Source organism: Triturus cristatus, chromosome 2_2 (genome assembly GCF_964204655.1).
Source record: "Triturus cristatus chromosome 2_2, aTriCri1.1, whole genome shotgun sequence".
In the NCBI taxonomy this organism is placed as follows: domain Eukaryota; kingdom Metazoa; phylum Chordata; class Amphibia; order Caudata; family Salamandridae; genus Triturus; species Triturus cristatus.
Genome location: NC_140582.1, coordinates 83,761,987 through 83,774,997, shown reverse-complemented (window position 1 = coordinate 83,774,997; position 13,011 = coordinate 83,761,987). Strand labels below are relative to the sequence as shown.

The following is a 13,011-nucleotide window of genomic DNA, read 5'->3' as shown; positions in this document are numbered from 1 at the left end:
AGAGCGGGGTGTTGAATAAAGAAATCCAGATCCCTGAGAAGCAGGCCTGTGCCATCATGCCATGTCACTGGGGGACAAGGTCCTGGTTTTTCCCAGGTAACCACCAGGACATCAATAAAGGCTTCATTAAAAGGCAACAGAGGTTCTTGGTTTGTCTGAGCTGGGTTCAGAACCTCAGTGAGGACATTTGTTTTAAACTCTTGCATGGGTGAGTAGAGACCTAGAACCTCTGACCACCTCCTCACCATGGCAAAGGAGGCGAAATCCTCTGTAGCCATGTTCAGGTTTGGGAAGGATAGTCCAAAGTTTGGTGAGGTGTCCAGAATACTAATCACTATTGTCATCATATTGGTGAGGTATAGGTTGGTTGGATTGTGCATACTGCTGTGGTCCAGAGAGTAGGGACAAAGCTTTGGGACCCAACCGAACTATTGGATCCGTGTCACTGGTATCAGCATCAAGGTGCCGGGCATTGTGCCATGGCTCGAGCCAGTGGCACAGTGCTCGTGGAAGTGGCCGACCTTGATCTGGAGTCAAGTGGTGCAGTTGGCGTCATAGACGGATCTGGCAAAGTGATCACAACAGGCAGCCACCTAGGATCCGTGAGGTCCACAGGCACTCCAGTGGGAACTAGATGGGTACCAAAGATTTTCCCTGCAGGGTCTCAGAGCTAACGCAGTTAATCTGCTGTTGCAGTTCGCTCAAGTGGGAGTAGTGGGAGTAGAGTCAGTTTTGCAGAATGGCTCTGCTGCCTAAGGGTTCCTGGGGCGTCACACTTTAGAGTCGTGCGTGGGACGAAGGAGACCGGTGTTTTGACTTCTTGTGCTTTTTTTGTGAAATCTCTAAAACTTTGCAAATTCATTTTTAAATGCTCGGAAGATTGGGCTCGGGCAGAAAGGCGTGTCTGTGCCCTTGATCAGGATCACTTCTTTAGATGGAGTTTGGATGGCTAACCTGGCTTTGCGGTCGCAGATGGCTTTTAAATCCATCTGTGAGCAGCAGAAGCATGACTCCAAGTCGAGCGGGGTATTGAGGCACCAGAGGCGGACGTTGCGGGTATCTGTCACTGACAGTTGTTGGGGACAGTCACAACACAGCTTGAAACCTGTCTTTTTAGGACCATATCTGCACACTTGAGTAATTTGATAAACTTTCCTGAGGGGAAAAAAAATCTGTCAAATGTGAGCAGTGCCATCTCTGGATCCCCGTCGAGGCACAGAAAGAAACGACCTGACGTCAGCGCTTGGAGGTGATATATATATATATATCAAAACAATGCCCTTTCAGGCAAAGAGTGATGCATAAATTATGCAAAAAATAGGAAGCAGAGAACTCTGGGTAGTTCTCAAATTTAGGTGGGAAGCAGCTTCAGTATAGAGCACTCTCAACACCAGCGACACTCAAAATTTGCTCACCTCAAATGTATGCTTTTCTATCAAAGTCTTTAAAGCATAGTATTAGCACAGTGCCATCCACGCCAAGATATATATGCCAGATGGAGCTGCCCATGGCAACCACTGATGCGTGAGAGAATGGTTTTAAAGTTTACAGATCAAGTCTGGCACCTGGGGGAAATTCGCAAGTTGAGGAAACTGCAGTTAGAAGTCTATCAGAAGTATTATTTTCCAATGTCACTGCTTATTACGACTCCATCTGATCTAGCTTCTTATATTTCTCTTTACATTGTCCAAAACTATCCTATTCCTTTTTCTGAAAAGGTAAAAATAAACGACGAGAAGTAAAAAAAAAAAATAATTTGCCTGCATATCTTCTCCAAATCGATCATATTTAACACATAAAAGTTACAAAGATCCTTTTCATTTATGTCTGTTTTGAGATTCAGATTTCTTAACTAAATATCACTGTTAAAAAAAACATAAAGAGGCAATCAATGTCATTTATTTTTTGCATATACTCATTGTTGAATTTAGACACCTTCCTCCACCACAAGCACAGTTTTAAACTTTTTTTTACTATTAGGTACAAAATTCCAAAAGGGAGTGTGTTTTACTTGACTCTTCATTAAAAAAAGCACAGGGTCTATAATAGGTCTATAAATATATAGATTATTTTCTCTGGAAGGGTCGACATGATCCTACTGGCCCTCAATAACAATGCTTGAAAGCAGTGGCCTCAATATCATCGTAGTGTGACCAGCTCTTCAGAAGACGTAGGATGAATGGCAACTGTGTTGTCAAAGTCAGCCTTGGTGGCCCCCATTTTGACGGCAACTGCAAAACCTTGTAGCATTTCATCACACCCCAATCCTTGCATGTGCAGCCCCACCACCTAGAATGAGAAACACAAGAGGTTTACCAAGGGTATATACAGTTAGGCTAAAGGGTCTATTACTTAACATATTCTGCACACAATAAATAACTTGCCAGAATTATCCCATGAATATGAACTATTCCAGGATGGATGTGTAGGGTGTTTTAAGCATTACACTACCTTATTTGTAGATGGCTCTTACACTAATATATATATATACACACACACACACACACACACACACACAAATATATATACATACATTTCAATTTCAATATGTCTTTATTTCGATTAAAAATCATGAAAGACGTTTACATTTAAAACAAGATAACCAATTTCATTTGCATGGGTTTTGACAAGTTTGTGCATTTAAAGGTAATAATAAAAGGGAAGGAGATAGATCCACAATGAAAAAATGCCTTAATATATAATACATTTAAAACTAATAAAACTTGACAGTGGTGCCGCAAAAATCAGTACCAGTAATCTCATTTTATGTATAAAAATAACCAGGTGAGTGCACGGAATTTTAATACATCTCAATACTATTTGTACTTCTCCCTCATTATAAAATCCAAAAAACAGTATCATAGCTTCATCCTCTTTGCACGTGTGACCCACAACCAACTTAAATATTTGACAACAGCAATCACTATAGGTTCATTAGTAGCTGTTTTTAAGATCCTGAATGCTTTATTGTCAGAACTAGTGCCCAAGTTTAGGCAAATTGGTTTGAGCCATTTCTGCCTAGGAATTTTATAAACAGGGCATACAAATAAAATATGAGCTAAGGATTTGTTCTGTGTTGGATAGAAGGGGCATTTACTATGGTTCAGGGCGTGCCATTTACTCACAAACGAATTGATTGGGAGTGAGCCCACCCTAAATTGATGGCAGAGTTTCCTATCATTATAGGTAGTAATAAAATCCCAATAGCCTTCATACTCCAAATCATGCTTATGCTCTAAAAATTCCCTTGTTAGTGATGGACTTGTTAAAGTGGAAAAGTGCTTTGTTTTGACCATATTCCAGTATATCGCCTTAAATTTCTTCTTCGGAGGAAAGAGGTTATCAGCAGGGTTTTCCCACAATCTACTCATCCCCGTCTCGCTCAAGGTAGCTTTTAACCGTCTCAACCAGGGAATTTTACACATAAGGTCTGCCTCCCTAACTTCAAGAAGAGCCTCGGCATACCGGGACAATTCTGGTGTAACCCAGAGCCTTCTCCAATATGTCACTGGTCTAAATCGTGCTGTGTCCTCAATACAATAGCAACTCAAATCTTAAAAAGAGGGGCAATAATGGTGTTGATTGGGGAAGACCAGTTATGGCCCTCAAGAATTTATTTTGGGCTGTAGCCAGGGGAACTAAGTTGTCAAATCCCCATAATTCAGCCCCATATAAAACCGAGGCGCTCATTTTAGAATTATATATTTTTAGGACCGATGCAACAGGTTTAGTATAGGAAAGGCGCTGCTCCTTCAACAGGGCACCGGACAATTGAGCATGTTTAAGGGCCAGAAGATCGATCTGCGGCTTCCAATTAAGTTTACTACCTATGGCAATCCACAAATATGTAAATACCCGAGTCTGCTCCAAGATAACTTCATTCATTGCAACTCTACCTTTTATAACCTTATGTTTATGTAGAACCATGAATTTGGTTTTCTCCACATTAACCATCAGGTCATGCTCCCGACAAAACTCTTCAAATCTAGCAATAGCCGACTGGAGTCCTTTTTGTGTTTTGGAAATTATCAGGGTATCATCTGCAAACATAAGCAGGGGAATCTTCATGAATGCTAGGGTAGGAGCATCGGTAGGGTGGTTCTGAAAATACTGCACTGCCCTATTGAACAAAGAAAAGAGGGTTGGTGCTAAAACGCACCCCTGCCGAACCCCCTATGCAATGGGAAACCTATTGGTGACTCTCCCCTGCGGGTCCCAACGTACCTGTACATAATAAGAGTTGTGTAGAGTAACTAAAAATGCCAAAAGTTCAAATGGCATGCCCTGTTCCACAAATGCTCTCCACATTTTGGTACGTGGACAAGATCGAAAGCCGACTTAAGGTCAATAAAAGCTGCATAAATGGTACCCCCTCCTATAATTACCACTCGCCAGTAAATTAAAATAAACCTAAAAACCTGATCAATAGTGCTGGTGTGTGATCGGAACCCAGCCTGTAATGGAGACAAGATATCAAATTCGTCTATCCACGCCTGGATTCGACTTAATACCAGCCTAGCTGTGACTTTTTGTATACAGTCGATGAGGCTTATAGGCCTATAGTAGCCTGGGTTGGAGCGGTCACCTTTCTTAAAAATTGGGAGGATTTCGGCTCCTGACTATGTATCGGGCATAGGGGCTCCGCTGGAAATCGCATTCACAAGGAGCTGGATATATATTACCCAATTCGCTTTGTCATGCAGGAACAGGTCAGCTGGAATACAATCCAACCCAGGCACCCTACCTCGCGGGACTGACTTTAACGCTATTTCCACCTCTTTCTTTGTAAAGTGCAGAGTGGAATTAAATGGGGACATTTTAAATTGTTCTGGGTCTTGTTCCGCAACGGCGAACTGGGCCTTGTAATGAGATACCCACTGCTCGGGGGCTACATGGTTAGCTAAAGCTTGGCTCGGTTCGCCACCGCCCCATTTCACAAGATGCTAGAAAGTAGCCATGGTTCTCCCTTTGCTAGCCTTGAACAACTCATCCCAGTGTTGCTCATCCCAGTCCCTTTTAGCTTGTTGTTGGACTGACTTGTACCCAGCCCTTGCCCTTTTAATGTCTCCCATGTTCTTTGATCTAATTGCCCTAGCTAGGGTTCTATAAGCCTCTTTACATGGTTTCCCGTACCAAGCGGCCACCTTGGGGCCAACATTTTTCTGAGGATTTTTAACCTTTGTAATAAAAAAGCCTTTGAGCTTGTTAAACAATTCATTGTGGACCGGTAAATTGATTAGATTAACTTCCTCTTGTGTAGCACATTTTTGAAGGGTAACTATTGCACTTGCCACCAACTCCGTCATCTGCGCTAGGTGCGCTAGTTTGTTAATAACTTTGGTCCATTTAACTCTCCTTGTATCGTTAGTTAGCTGCACTTCTTCAAAGACATTTTCAGGTGCCTAGCAATCAACGTCCGTAAAACCTTTAAGCTGCATGGAAAGTACTAGGGGGTTGTGATCGCTTTCGGTCCGCTCCTGAACTGACATTTATTAGGGAGGGCCAAAATTCCTTATTGAGAAAAATAAAGTCTTTGCGACTGCTTCTCAGCCCATTGTTGTAAGTTTGCGAGCCCTGCTTATCTGTACAGACCTCCCATTTACAGCCCTAACCCCCCGTTCCAAACGAAACACTTTTAACTGCAGCGCTGCTCTGGTCCATTTTTTAATTGGAGGAAGGTCCAGAGACGGAATGTTCCACTGAGCGTCCTCCTCAGAACTAAGGTTGACGTCATTATTGTCTAATGGTTCAAAGGAACATTAAAATCTCCGGCAATTATCAAGTTAATTGCATCTTTATACTATTCTAGAAAAGTGTCTAAAAGGGCAACAGTACTGGAGGCTTTTCCACCTGGCATCCCTCTCGCATATACATTAATGATCAACAGGTCGGGGACATTTGGCATCTGTAATTTAATTATTAAGATATCCCTACTATCAATATGAAATTCCTCCACCCTATAACATTCTGACTGCCTTACCCATGTGGTAAGGCCCCCCATGGGTCTTCCCCTCTGACCCCCCTGAGCGGTTTTAGAGAAATTTAGAAAACCCTGTCGATATACGTGATCCATGGCCCAGGTTTCCTGAAAGGCCATTATGTCATGGCCTTCAATAAAAGTGGACCATTCTGCTGAGGGTATTTTTGACATTATCCCTGCTATGTTCCAAGAAGCTAGCAATAGATTAGGTTTAAGGGAACACGTAATTGTACTGTGGGTGATAGGCTGTTTGTAAGTTACGTGGACGCAACCCAGGACTCCCTCACAAAAAGAAACATTGGTCTGAGAAAGCCTGCCATCCCTAACTTCACCCACAATATTTTCAACCGCGTTAAGTTTCTCCCCTTTGAGCAATTGGTAATATTAATTGGGATCCTCGTAATTTATGGGTGTCTACTTTGGGGTCGACCACACACAACTCCCATTGTACGTGTGTGTCGATACTAACAGGACTAGAATTGGGTCGGAGTCAATCAATTGCATCCATTGAGGCAAAGGCTTCAAATCTATTAAAAGTAGGGACCGCATAGTTATAGGGACCCAATTCAAATGCAGGTTCCCTCGGTACTCCCCTTCCCCTTCCGCAGTTGACACATGTTTGATAAAAAAAAAAAAACAGCGGAAGTATGTTGATATCGTCCTTACTAGGGTAGCCGGACCCTGACCTAGCCAATATTAGCTGGACCAGGCCCGGGGAACTAAAGCTTAAAACCACACAGCCTCCACTAAAGGCCTTATGAGATTTACCGACCCAAGAGATTCTTCGTACCATCTTAAATTCTGAATGAAGATGGTTCCTTACTCCAGTCCTAGTACTCAGGAGGTATAATGCCTTATTCTTTAAGGAAGACCAGTGTTCATGTGCATTTGCTGGGAGCACTGGAACATTTGTCAATACAATTGTTTAGGGTGTCGCTTTGGGTGGGAGATGGAGGGACATATTAGTGTTCGTAACCCCACCCGTACTTTGCAATAAAGCCTGTGGGCCCGCTTGTCCTGCTCTGTGTGCCATTTGGTAATGGGGGTTACCATAGGGGTGGCCGTTGAAACGACTACCCCCGACAGGGGAGGACATAATGCTACATTGGTAAGGGGTCTAATATCAGAACTACTCTCCTGTCTGGTTTCAACCATTCCTTCCTGCCGATCTCCACAAGAAAGTTGAGGGGTATTAAATAAAAGCTGCTCTATTTTTGCTAGTCTCGCATCTATTGCGGACAATTTCTACATCAGAGGATCAATCATGGCTGTACGCTTCTCTTCAACCCGGTTTAGGAAATCAGCCTCAATATTACGGAGTGGCTGTTCCTCCGTAACAGTGATACTGGTATGGCCGGCACCCAAATTTGTAAATAAAGATGCGGACTGAAAACCTCCCTCACTTCCAGTTATTGCGGGCTTACGTTTAACCATTTTGGATGCTTGATGACTGGTCTTAGGTAAGCCACGTACTTTCCTCTTTTTTGTGAGGGTTCCCCACCATGAGCCAGTGTGGACCTTTGCCGCTTGGTAAGCACCTTAGCTGGGGAAGCAGGCGGTGAAGATAAAGTGCTGTCCAAACTGGCTACTATGCATGACCCAGATTGCACATGCACCAGATACGTATGACCTGGTTGGGGAGTACAATCAACAGTTGCATTTTGTTCGGGTACAGAAGTTAAAACCATTCCGGTGAGGGGTCGTGGGGGTTCTAACGAAAGTCTGCGTTTTGTGAGTTGAATCTCGTGCATTAACACGGATTCAGCGAGAGACAGAAACGCGTCCAGAGTTCCCACTGCTCCTGACCCCCCTCTCCCCTTGCGCTTATTCTTAGTCATTATCCCCAAATTTTGAATAGGAGAATAAATGAATAGGCAAGATTACATGAGTAACTATTCGGCTTACACTGTATATGTAATGTCAGTGGGGTGGCCCAGCCCGGTCTCCTTCAGTCTCCGACGGGCATAGCTGGGCCCGCCCTTGGTCCGGGCTTCGCCTGGGCTGCGTCCAGCGCGCGTCCCGCGAAGCGGTGGGAGAGGCTGCACTATAAGCGCGTTGGCCACGCCTCCCCCTCACTCGCGGCAGCTGTTGTGTGGAGCGGTGCACTCTGGGGGTTGCAGTCCTCCCCTGAGTGTGCAGGTATAGCGGGAAAAAGCGGCGTAGCCCCTGGGACCGTTGTCCCACCAGGGATTCTTCAAAGATGTGGCAGGTAACGTTTTACAGGCGGCAGGCACAGACAGACAGCTGAGAACTACATATATGTATATATATATGCACACATATACACAAACACATACACACACACACATACATATATATATACACATACATACATACATATATACACACTTACTATTTGAAGGGCTAAAACAGCATTAGAAAGTACTACAATGTAAGTGAGGTCATCAACATGATTTCAAAATCTGCAGTAATATTAAAGAAATATGCATGGCATTTTCAGTCAATGCATTTCTGTCAGAGTATTTCTTACAGTTGGAAAAGTTAGAAGCTGATTTTAGCATTCAGGTCTACGCAAGCCTTTTGTGTAGGGTATGTAACATTACATATGTCAATTAAACAAAACAGTGTACATGCTTATTTCCTTGGATACCAACAACTCACTTTCTTAGAGTTGCAGCATGCCAATTTTCCTATGATGTGAAAGAACCCTATCCTTTTTGCAAGATGCACTCAGATGATCATCTATATGAGACATTTTATTCTTAGTCACCACATCCTGCCCTCACCCCACTATAAAACAAGCATTTGCAATGCAATAGGTCTCGAATTACTAAAAGTTTGAGTTATTGTTGTTGCATTATTTGCAAAGCCAATAGCTCAAACTTTCAGTAATGCGAGACCTATTGCTTTGCCAATGCTTGTTTAAAGGGGACCTCGAAACGGGTCTCAATCAGGCTCTGTTTTGTGCCCTGCAGAACTGCAGTAACAGCAGGCACATCAATGTGCGCGTGCTCACACTGCTCACTTCTCACTAGTGGAGAAGTTACGGCATGACGTCATGCCAGGTGAGCGTTGTAGGGGGAAGAGAAATCCTTTAAAGAGAGTCCTTTTTCTCTGGCTTTCCCATCTCTTTTTGAAACTCAGGAGCAGCAACATTGTGGTGGTGTCACCAGGGTTTTAAGTGGAAGCTTTTTCAATACTATATACAAACCATAGTTGCTGCTTATTTATCTTATGCAACTAACAACCATTGACAAAGCCACTAGTCCTGACTTGTTGTAGGTATGATGTTACTTGTTGTATCATATATCTGGATGCAATGACTGAAACCGCAAAATACAAGTCGGGCGGCATACTATGCTAAGCACAGATTTATAGCGTACGTGTTTTTAAGCCACACCCTTAATTACATTGGCCACGTCCCTTTGATAGGCCCCCCCAGTTTTTGCATCCCACTTATAGCCCTGCCCTTAGTTAAAAGGACGTTGAACTCTCACTCTCATCCTGAGGCATGTTTCATCATTGGCTCCTCTTCTATGTTTAAATTAACATCCACAGTGTAAGAATGTGGTAATGTGTCAATTTGTTTCAAAAGATGGACAACTCAAAAAGGAACAAGTTTGAGTTATTGGCATTCTAAATGGCTATGCCTTTTATTTTGGTTTTTAAAACATAAATAAAAGACATTGTCATTTATAATGGCAATAGCTTAAACTCACGTAAATGCGAGACCTATTGATTTTATTGAGAGGAGTGCATGGCATTTGACCCTGGGCTGCGCTGTAAAGACGAAGCATTTGGAATGCAATAGGTCTCGCATTAACGAGAGTTTAAGCTATTGGCATTGCAAATGACAATGCCTTTTACGTTTTAAAAATCAAACATACATAAAAGACATTGTCATTTACGATGCCAATAGCTCGAACTTCAGTAAATGCGATACCTATTGCATTGCAGATGCTTGTTAGGGAGAGAGCACTGGCATTGGGGCCTGGACAGCAGGCAACAGTGCACTTTCAGTCATAACCATCAGCATTGTAGCAAAAAGTCGGGGGTGGCCATACAAAAAGGGCACTTTCCTATACTCTTGTACCGGGAATTTGTTTGGTTCTCAATAGTCATGAAATACAACATTGTGGTCATGACAGGACGGTGGGGATAGCCATGTCTTCATTGCCCCTTGGAGTTGGGAGTAGGTTGGGACTTTCTAAATTGCTTCAGGAGGTTGTTCCATATCTAATGTCTGATTAATATGAAAATTGATTTAGAAGAGGTAATGATTCTGCTCATCAAGATGTAGTTTTCTTTTCTATTTGGATTTAAGTTCATCACACCAGAGACCACATGTAATTGGAATCACTGCCAGATCCTGAGTTTAAAACAAATTTGTCAAATATGCATTCCCAAATTTTTTAACACAGACGTTTGTTATCCCAAACCACTCAGGGGGTGATCCTGCTCCCTCAGAAAATGTTTTGAGAAAAAAGTAAGCAAATCGCCTTTAGAATTAAAGCAAGTAGAAATGTGGCTACAAGTTGCAGCTTATAAGCAGTTCTACAGGTACTCGTGAATAATATTCCATTACCTCCTGGTCAGCCAATAGAATCCCACTCTCCTGGGTGGATTTAAGAGTGGGCCTTCCAAGGATATTTTTAGAAGGAGCCAAATAGGTCAATTAACAGTCAAATTTCCCCAACCGTGAAAGCCTATTTCAAATGAATTGCTGTTAATAGCCATGAAGGACCCTATATGCTTCCCACTGCAATACTGTTTACCCTTGTATCACGTGATTCTAATAGCATTTCATTTTGACATTTGTAAGATGTGTAACTATAAGGTGACACTATTACCTGATAGAATTCTATTAATCTCATCAACCATGGATGGTGAAATATTGTGTTGGTCTTGTCTAATTTCAAACGAGATATGCAGGCCTCCTAAACTAGTCAGCACGCCACACTTCTCTTACTTAATCATCTTTCTGGCTATAAACCAGTCAGTGGACCAGATGTGTTTTACGCACCCCTCCTCCACCCAGCCACCTGTCTTATATATGCTCTTGGTATGTCCCTCACATTTCCTATTGAGCTACTCTTCTAGGCAACCCCACGCACATACCAACACACCCACATACACAGACATTCATACTTTCATTTTTACACACAATCTCCAATCCATACAAGAACAGACAGACTCTCACATGCATACTTAAATAAACAAAAGGCACACACATCAGCACTCACAGGTTGGTTCGGCACTTACCTTGTGGGCCTCGCTGTTCTTCCTTAATAGTCAGTTCTGCTGAGCCATGGGGTCAGAGTGGGGACACCAGGGTGGGACCTGATGCATGCGCTACTGAGCATACGTTTGATGGCCGCAGTTCGCCTCCTTCTAAGTCTTATTGTCAGGATAGTGCAGGTCTAACCGTGGGGCTGCTGGAGAACGAGCACCATGTCCGTCTGTCACTGCACACCCAGCCCTTCCCTGAATCGAGGCCTGTTAGACCTGGCACCTTGGCATGAGTCTCCCTTCCACTTTTTGTCGCTGTGCCTCATGTGTTTTGCTGGTGTTAGCTGCTCAGAGCACTGTGCCACTGCCAACCAGTGCCACAGTGCAAGTGCTCCCTATTTAAAATGTATGTTGGTTGGATTCCATGATTGGCTTATTTGGTTTACTGTCAGACCCCAGTAAAGTGCACCTGGACACTGAATAGGGCTGTGCTCTGCCACCACAATGCTGGCTCCACCTCCTGTGGAGCGGCTGATGTCTCTGCCCTGCACCCTGAAAAGAAAGTCAGAGTCATGTCAACAAAGTGCTCAGGAACTGGTTTGGACTGGGCAAAGGCCCCTCTACCCCAGAGGAACAAAGGAATTAGGGGTATAAGTATTGGGGCCCTGCTCCCAAGAAATTAGATCCTGCTTGACAAGAAGAACCTCTGCCTGAGGAGAAGGAACCGGGAAAGCTGTAAGGAGGAGGACTGTCCCTGACCAGGGGGATTGGCCTGCAGTGGTTGCCTTGCTGCTGAAGGAGAGGAGAAAGACTACAAAGACTTTATTTCAACTTGTGCTTAAAAAGATCTCCAAGGGCTTGGAATAGAGCTTGCCTCCTGCTGAAGACTCAGGACCAACAGACTTCACCCCCCAGCTCCCCAGAGTTCTTTGGAAGTGCCTGCTGCTGTTGTTGGGCCTTCTGAGGGACTGCGTGTCGCAAGGAGCTGGAAGCGCGACTCAAGGAAGAGAAGCGTGCTGCTGTCGGAGCTGTTGTCGTCACATCTCGTAAAGTGTGTCGCCGCTGCACCATCGCATCGAGCGGAAGCGTCTCGCATCATCCAAGAAGTGTCTCGCAACGCCAAAGAAGCAGGTCACCATCGCAGCCATCGTAGCTGACGCACATCGCACCGCTTCAAGAGAAGAGTCTCGCATCGAGGAAGAAGCGTGTCGCCATCGTAGCTGTCGCATTGCACCGCATCAAAAAAAGCGCCTCGCATCCATGGAGAAGCATGCCGCCGTCGGAGCTGCTGTCGTCGCATCGCGTAAAGGGGTGTCGCCGCTGCAACATCGCATCGAGCGGAAGCGTCTCGCAAAAGTCGGAGAAGAGTGCCGCTGCCAAGGCTGCTGTCGTCGCATCGCGTAAAGGGTGATGCCGCTGTAGCTGACACGTCGAGTCTTCTCGCAACATCGGAGAAGCGTAACGCATCTGGAAGATCTTCACGTCTTTATTTCTTTGCACCAAAAACTTCATCGCATCAACATCGTTGCAACACTTTCGTTGCCCTGCGTGTCGCATCTAAAAGGTACACTGACTTAAAGTGTCGCATTTAAGAACTTAAGAGAACTAAGCAAAATTCTACCATCTAAAGTAACAGTATTGTGTATTTTTGTCGTTTAATGGTCTTGTGGTAACTCTATATAAAGAATCCTTATTTTTAATATAAAACCTGTGTGGTGTCCATTTGTAGTGTTGTCACTGGGTTACTGTATGTGTTCACAAATGCTTAACCTATAACGCTCTGAGATAAGCCTTGTCTGCTCGCGCCAAGCTACCTAGAGGGTGAGCAGGGGTTATTTTAG

At 44.0% G+C, this 13,011-nt stretch overlaps 1 protein-coding gene across 1 annotated transcript in view; it reads right to left on the bottom strand.

Annotated features, from left to right (window-relative positions):
• Positions 1-1,883: 1,883 nt before the first annotated feature.
• Positions 1,884-13,011, bottom strand: part of GSR (glutathione-disulfide reductase) — a 145,726-nt gene continuing 134,598 nt past the window's right edge. Inside the window, exon 13 of the mRNA XM_085641083.1 lies at positions 1,884-2,289. Coding sequence (XP_085497209.1) covers positions 2,140-2,289 — 150 coding nt within the window. The 3' untranslated portion in view covers positions 1,884-2,139. The remainder of the gene's footprint in view (positions 2,290-13,011) is intronic.